Genomic DNA, 8,192 nt, shown 5'->3' with positions numbered 1-8,192 from the left:
TCCAAACTTTTTATGGTAAAGAACAACTTGATAGAACTCATTTTTTAACTTGTTGCACTAAGAAAGGATTATATTTGAAAAAATACAATTGCTGACATGTAAGGGAGGCAAAAGAAACATAAGAGAATCACTGCGAAGCCGGCCTTCAACCGATTCAAGAGTCCATGAAAAAAAAAACAGAAGAGAATCACTACTATCATGTTTGTTGTTGTTTCTCCCGATTCTATAGGGAATCGGGAACGATTTATGCAGCCAAAGGGAGCCTAAGTATGAGCGAAGTGTGGGAGCCCCTCATGCATACTACATAGAGGTGGAAATGCATTAAGATCTATATCCAAATTGAGAAGTCCAACTAAAATTAAAGGAAGAAAATCCAACATCCAATCCGAACCTAATGTAAAAACGACTAGTGTCTAATCCAATACTACTCCTTTTAGTTCAAGTCCATCCGATATGATCTGGTACTGATAAAACTAATTTGTGTACATATGGACCCTACATCTAACTCAAACCATGGAATTGAAAATCCATGCTCACACCTTCAAATTTTAGTTAGTTTGACTGAATTTTGTTGGAAACGACTCAATGTAATGGTAAGCAACTTTGTGCAAATCAGCATGGTTAGATCTAGATGTGTCTCATGTTAAAAATCGTACCTTGAAATTAAAACCTCATGTTCATAGCTTAAAATCATAGCAATATTGAGAGAAATTTATCAGAGATGACTCAAGCCAGCTACTTGGTGCATGTTAGTGTGGCAAGATCTACACCTATAGCCCACTTCAAAAGTGAGGACTTAGAATTAAAACATCATTCATACCTTAAAAGTTTAGAGAGATTGACTAAAATTTATTAGAAACAACTCAACGTGGCGATAAGTCTTCATGACAATTAGGATGTCCAACTCAACTCGTGGAGACAAATTAAGGAAGAACCTTATACTTGGGCCGCTATCCGTGGATAACACAATATAGAGACCAATACTACCAAAGCTTGAAATTGACATGGTTAAGCAATCAAGTGCACATAAAAAATCCAAATACATCATTATATCTAAATCCACTAAACACACAATCTAAAAAATGTATTTATCCATCTGATAATTCAAGTCCATACTACATGCTTTTAATCAAGTATCCGTCTAATAAGCTTACACTGCATTTTTACTTATTTAAAAAAAAAACTTACCTTCCAAAACAGGAAAGTCCGTAATAAAGAGAAGAGAAGAACAACCCAAACCAAACGGGAACGGGGGAAGAGGGAGGCGGGCGGTTCCCTTCCCGCCATTTCCTCCCCACCCACCCTTCCAGCGGCCATGGCCACCACCCAATCCCCCGCGCTATAGAATTCTCAGGTCGCCTCCTTGGGCTCCCCTACGGCTCCACAACCCCCAGCACCGTCATCCTCTCCGGGGGGGACGGACGCCGCTGCCCCTCCGCCGCCCCGTCGCCATGGGCAACTGCTGCCCGGGCTCCGGAGATTCGGAGCCTGCCCCCGCTTCTTCCGCCGACCCCTCCTCCCGCCTCCACTCCAGCGGCACGTCCCTCAAGGCCGGCGCTTCGGACGGGTCGGCCCCCAAGCCCACGAAGCCGCCCGCGCCCATTGGCCCGGTGCTGGGACGGCCCATGGAGGACGTGCGCAGCATCTACTCCGTGGGCAAGGAGCTCGGGCGCGGCCAGTTCGGCGTCACCAGCCTGTGCACGCACAAGGCCACCGGGGAGCGGTTCGCGTGCAAGACCATCGCCAAGCGGAAGCTGTCCACCAAGGAGGACGTGGAGGACGTGCGGCGCGAGGTGCAGATCATGTACCACCTTGCCGGGCAGCCCAACATCGTGGAGCTCAAGGGCGCTTACGAGGACAAGCAGTCGGTGCACCTCGTCATGGAGCTCTGCGCCGGCGGGGAGCTCTTCGACCGCATCATCGCCAAGGGCAAATACACCGAGCGCGCCGCCGCGTCCCTGCTCCGCACCATCGTCGAGATCGTGCACACCTGCCACTCCCTGGGCGTCATCCACCGCGACCTCAAGCCCGAGAACTTCCTCCTCCTCAGCAAGGACGAGAACGCGCCGCTCAAGGCCACTGACTTCGGCCTCTCCGTCTTCTTCAAGCAAGGGGAGGTGTTCAAGGACATCGTCGGCAGCGCCTACTACATCGCGCCGGAGGTGCTCAAGAGGAACTACGGGCCCGAGGCGGACATCTGGAGCATCGGCGTCATCGTCTACATCCTCCTCTGCGGAGTTCCGCCCTTCTGGGCCGGCAAGTCGTCCTCCATTTCTGCATGCACTTGCTTATTTTCAGCGCTTGCTTGCTTGTCGCTCCGATCCCACCTCCAGCAGGCATGTTCTGAAAGATGATGCGTTTCAGAATCCGAGCACGGCATCTTCAACTCCATCCTGAGGGGACAGGTGGACTTCACAAGCGACCCGTGGCCGCGCATTTCGCCGAGCGCAAAGGACCTCGTCAGGAAGATGCTCACCTCTGACCCCAAGAAGAGGATCTCTGCCTACGACGTCCTCAGTATGTTCTCCTTCTCCTCCTTCTGCACGCAGCTGACTCTTGTGCAGTTTTGACTTTTGAATCGCTGAATCGAAACGGCGGTATATATCTGTTTGCTGTGCAGATCATCCTTGGATCAAGGAAGATGGTGAAGCGCCTGACACGCCACTGGACAACGCTGTCATGAACAGGCTCAAGCAGTTCACGGCGATGAACCAGTTCAAGAAAGCCGCGCTGAGGGTAAGTGTATTTCTTCCAGGCACAACATTCTGAATTCAAGGACCTGCCTGACAGGTGAGGTGACCATTCTGAAATCCGGATTATCACTGAATCGAGCGAAGGTCATTGCCGGATGCCTGTCGGAGGAGGAGATCAGGGGTCTGAAGGAGATGTTCAAGAGCATGGACGCGGATAACAGCGGCACCATCACCGTGGACGAGCTGCGGCGAGGGCTGGCCAAGCAGGGCACCAAGCTCAGCGAGGCCGAAGTGGAGCAGCTGATGTCGGCCGTGAGTTTCCATTTCCATTTTTCACACACTTTGGCACCGGAATCCAATCCCTCACGTACGGGGTTCGGTGCTGAAGCTCTGAATGATATGGTTGCAAATAAAACAAATGCAGGCCGACGCGGACGGGAACGGGACGATCGACTACGAGGAGTTCATCACGGCGACGATGCACATGAACAGGATGGACAGGGAGGAGCACCTCTACACCGCGTTCCAGTACTTCGACAAGGACGGCAGCGGGTAACCCCTTCGCTCGCTCGCTCGCTCATTCAGAATCACACGATGCCATGCAATGCATCGCCGGTGTGAAACTGAAACGCCACAAAAAGAAAGAAAAACGCATGCCGCGAATTCTTAGCTGCTAGTCTCGTGGCTTATTGGCAGGTGCATCTCCATGGAGGAGCTGGAGCAGGCGCTCAAGGAGAAGGGTCTCCTGGACGGCAGGGACATCAAGGACATCATCTCGGAGGTCGACGCCGACAACGTAAGTCATCGGTTGCTGCATGGATTCTGAACGCGATGAGGTCGGTCGGTTGATCGATCGGTTGTTGGAATCTTTGGTGCTTGACGCAGGACGGGAGGATCGACTACAGCGAGTTCGTGGCGATGATGAGGAAAGGGACTGCCGAGCAGAACCCCAAGAAGCGGCGTGACGTCGTGTTGTAGCCTGTACCTGTAGGACCAGAGAGCTAGCTGCTGATATATGATATATCGAATGGTAATGGATCGGCGTCCAGCAGTTGATGCCACGACGTACGGATTGCTTGTACACTGGTTGAGCAGGGCAAGCCGCGGTGGCAGGGAGATGCATGCGCGCACTCGGCTGCGAATACATCGAAACATGCATGGTGCGCTGCAGCCTGGAGGGGCCAAGGATGCACGCATATACACCTTATTGACCGAGGACCCGTGCTGTGGAATCTGAACACAGCAGCATCTGTCTTAAATCTGTTGGTATGCATACTGACGGTTCGAGAATTCGTCAGTGACCACCTCTCGTCTCGACGTGCAATGGCCATGGACTGTGTATATATCTTCAGATGTGTAGGTGTAAACGTAAGGGAATAGCATATGTTGTTGGGTAAAGGGGCACGTTTGTGGACTGTTTTCCTTCCCTTTGTATCATTGGTTCGCGGTGACACAGAGAGAAGTAATGCATTAGACATCTGCACATTATTAGCACATGTATACATGGAAAAGAGATTAGATTCAGGCATTCAGCCAAGACAAGCTATTCCATGCAGGACTACAAACCTATAGCTTCTCTATGTAAGTCGAGAGAGAAATCGTGTCAAGGTGAAAGAACATTTCTATTAGGGCTCCTTTGGATATGCGAAAACCCGCCAGTATCCCCGCCGGTCCGCGGAAAGAGCTTGCTTCCCCGTCTAACCCCGGCACCCGTTTCGAGTCATGCAAGCCAGAAAAAGCGCGTGACTTTCTAGACTCTATCCTTCTCAATCGACGGGGGACAGAAAAAACTCCTCCGCACCCGTTTATTTCTTTCCCCGTCTGCTCGACGCTCGCTCGGTCCTTCCTCGCTGCTTCCGTTCGCCTCGCCCAAGAAAGCATGGCGGCTAGGGTTTGAGCGCCGCCGTCTCCATCGCTCACGCCAGCCGTTGTCGTCCTAGCCCCTCGTCACGCCGCAGCCGCCACTCCCGGATCCTACTCCGACTTTGATCCAGGCACACTTCCTGGATCGTTCCTGCCCTCGTCAAGCCGCCGCCGCCGCCTGTAATCCTCTATTTTTGTTTTTCAGATAGTGCACTGCAGCTGCATTTCAGAGTGTCAGTAGTAACTGACCATTGGAGAGTTCAGGTAAAGCTCAGTTGCAGACTTCGTGTTTCAGTCGGTTTAGAGATTTCTTTGTAGTAGTTGTTTGTTTTCCATCGGTTGCTAACTGTCTTAGCTCTTAAGTGCTTCATGTGCAGCTTCTGAATATTCAGGCTTTTGATAATAGTATTCACAGTTCAGTTCAGTGAGTGCTTTTCGATTCGTTTGGATAGCCTGTTAGCAGTAACACTTTTTATTAAATTAATTATGTTTACTCATTTCTTTCGTTTGCTTTCGTGATGTTTTAAGCAAGTACTCATTGTTCGTAAGGTCAGTATGTCACAAGTTGGCATAAGTGACTTTGACAATTAGAAGAGGGACGCGTTGGGTAATTTTAGAACATAGGCTTCAATTATAAATACATAAGTAGGCCAATATCTCAGCTGTTATAGAGCTGATGCTAATATCAGATATAAGGGTCACACTATGAATATGTGGACATGCCTCTGTTATTAGTTCGCCCATGCTTGCAGAATTAGTACTGCTACATGTGGTCTTGTACGGTTCAGAGAGAAAAATAAAGTACTAACACGTACTTTATTATAAATACATAAGTAGGCTAATATCTCAGCTTGTTTCTATTTGCAACTTTTAGATAATGGACTCTAAGAAGGAGAAAATTATAAAATTCATACAGATGGAAGAAGAAGATGATGATGAATTGTTTCTTGTCATTGTTCCTGCAATACTTGAATGTCTGAATGAAGAGAAGAGGTCAGAGCATACCTCCGAGTATACTGGTGCTAAGAAGGTGAAGGAAATTCTGGAGGGGCATGAGAATTGGTGTAAATCTGAGTTTCGTATAGAGACACGAATATTTAAGGAGACATGTAACTATCTTAGGCATGAGAGTCTATTGCGTGACACACAAGGTGTTACCGTTGAGGAGCAGCTAGGGATGTTTATGTATATGATTTCACACAATGCTAGCAATGATAGACTGAAGAAAGCATTTCAGCATAGTGGTGAAACTGTCCTCAGGCACATAAGGGCAGTTTTCAATATCATTCCCACTCTCACCTATAGATTTCTGAACCTTCCTACTTCCAACCAAACTCACCCCAAGATCGCTATGGATCCTAGATTTTGGTCCTTTTTCAGGTGAGGCATAACACTAGACCTTACTGTCTCTCCAATATTTTGCTCTGTTTTTAAGTTTCATTTTTTTATAGAATTGTATTGGTGCTATCGACGGCACACATGTGCCTATCACAATTGCAGAAGAGAAAGCCCCCATATAGGAATAGGAAAGGCACACTATCTCAGAATGTCATGGTAGCATATGACTTCAACCTGAACTTCACATTTATCTCTTGTGGGTGGGAAGGGTCTGCTTCAGATGCTGGAGTTCTTCAATCAGCTATTTCCAAGGGTTTCCAAGTTCCTGAGGGAAAGTTTTATCTTGTGGATGGTGGGTATGCAAATGCACCACAATTCCGTGCGCCTTATCAAGGAGTTAGATATCACATTGCTGAGTTTCGACGGCGCTCGTCTCGAAGAAGAGAATATGCTGATCACAAAGAGCTTTTCAATCATCATCATGCACTTCTTAGAAACCATATTGATTGGTGAAAGGATCTAGGATGTCGCCTAGAGGGGGGTGAATAGGCGTTTCTGAAAAATCAACACCTTTAAAAGCGGAAACGATTAGTAATAGGAGTTTTCAAAATGGAAACTCCAAATCAAAGTAATACAACCCCTCACAAGTTAGCCACAAAGTATATAAAAGATACTAGATAAACCTAGGGAGCCAAACAACGGCAACCAAAGAGTTGAATCAAAATGCACTAGTCAGTTAATGTCGGAAGTCCCGACAGTTTGGGTCAGAACTTCCGACGTGTCAGAAGTCCCGACGTTTGGGTCAGAACTTCTGACGTGTCAGAAGTCCCAACAGTTTGGGTCAGAACTTTCAACGCAATCTGTCAGCACTTCCGACCCCTACGGGAAATGAACTACAAGTGCTAAAATGAACTTTGTGATGCCGATAACTTACAAACCCACTTCCTAGTGGTAAGGTAAGGTGTTGGGTCACTCTCTTGACGTTGATAAGCCACCACTCCGTAGATCGAGGCCCAAACCCTAAGAAATAGCTAGAGAGAGGAAGATAACCAAATACATGTAAATTCGAGCAAATCACAACAACAACAAGCACGCGGGAGACAAGAATTTATCCCGAGGTTCGGCAGCCCCACAAAGGAGCTCCTACGTCCTTGTTGTTGAGGTGACCACATTGGTCGGAGTCTCTTCCACCTCCTTGCCTCACTCAAGGATACCACAAAGGTCACTTGAGTTTCTTCACTAGAAAACAAGGGTGATACAAACTTCCCAAGGCTCTTCCACAAGATGGAAGCTCTTGGGCGACGCCTCGTCGGCTAGGGGAAAATCCCCAAGAGTAACAAATGCAAATCAAACCGGCTTGACGAAGAAATCAAGTGCTCAAGCTTGCTCAAAGTGTTTTTCTCACTCAATCCACTCTCCAATCACTCAAACCCTTTAGGAATTGAAGTTGGAGGCAAAGGAGAGAAGAGTGGCGAGCCTAGAATGCTTGGGGGCTGTTTTGGCCGAGTGTTTGTTGCAATGAAATGAGTGGGCAACGGTTAGAATGAAGGAGACGGGTATATATACCCCAAGGCAAAATCTAACCGTTCAGATCTACGTCGGGAGTTCCGACGCAGATCTCGGGACTTCTGACGTATGAAGAAAACACTGTTCATGCGAGGTCAAAGTCCACCCGAGACAGCCAACGTCGGAACTTCCGACGAACGTCGGGACTTCCGACGGTCGGAACTTCCGACGAACGTCGGGACTTCCGACGTGCACAGTCAACCGGTCAGTAGAACCATCGATGCCGGGACTCCCGGCTTGGGTCGGGACTTCCGACGTCCACAGTCACCGCACAGGCAGTGACTGGGAGTCAGCACTTCCGGTAAGAGTCATGACTTCCGACTGTCGGGAGTTCCGGCTTACGTCGGGACTTCCGACGTCCACAGTCACCGCACAGGCAGTGACTGGGAGTCAGCACTTCCGGCAAGAGTCATGACTTCCGACTGTCGGGAGTTCCGGCTTACGTTGGGACTTCCGACACCGACAGTCACAGAAAATTATTCTTTGTGCTCGTGAAGTGCTAGAGTGTCTCTCTTTTGATTTAATTATTATGCTTGAGCACTCTATCTTCCTCAGACCGCCTAAACTTGCATCCCTCTTAATAGTACGGCATGTCTATTAACTCAAGATCAAAAGAAAAATGAAATTAAACCTTTTGAGTTGATCTTCTTTAAATTTGATGCCGTGTCTTTCAATCTTCATCAAGTGAGGGTGCAAACATGTCAATATTGATCTTGTCGCTTGAGCATAGCC

At 48.3% G+C, this 8,192-nt stretch overlaps 2 protein-coding genes across 2 annotated transcripts; both read left to right on the top strand.

Moving 5' to 3' along the window:
- Positions 1-1,397: 1,397 nt before the first annotated feature.
- Positions 1,398-4,239, top strand: LOC136453134 (calcium-dependent protein kinase 2-like). Its single transcript, XM_066453710.1, has 7 exons — positions 1,398-2,256; positions 2,365-2,517; positions 2,621-2,736; positions 2,838-3,005; positions 3,118-3,245; positions 3,390-3,489; positions 3,579-4,239. The coding sequence occupies exons 1-7, from the start codon at positions 1,452-1,454 to the stop codon at positions 3,669-3,671; spliced, it is 1,563 nt and encodes a 520-aa protein (XP_066309807.1). The 5' UTR covers positions 1,398-1,451; the 3' UTR covers positions 3,672-4,239.
- Positions 4,240-5,433: 1,194 nt separating this feature from the next.
- On the top strand, positions 5,434-6,407 carry LOC136455158 (uncharacterized). The gene is made up of 2 exons (XM_066455300.1): positions 5,434-5,936; positions 6,008-6,407. The coding sequence occupies exons 1-2, from the start codon at positions 5,434-5,436 to the stop codon at positions 6,405-6,407; spliced, it is 903 nt and encodes a 300-aa protein (XP_066311397.1).
- Positions 6,408-8,192: the final 1,785 nt, after the last annotated feature.

The sequence above is a fragment of the Miscanthus floridulus genome, chromosome 5 (assembly GCF_019320115.1).
Source record: "Miscanthus floridulus cultivar M001 chromosome 5, ASM1932011v1, whole genome shotgun sequence".
Classification (NCBI taxonomy): domain Eukaryota; kingdom Viridiplantae; phylum Streptophyta; class Magnoliopsida; order Poales; family Poaceae; genus Miscanthus; species Miscanthus floridulus.
This window is presented reverse-complemented; position numbering and strand designations above follow the sequence as displayed.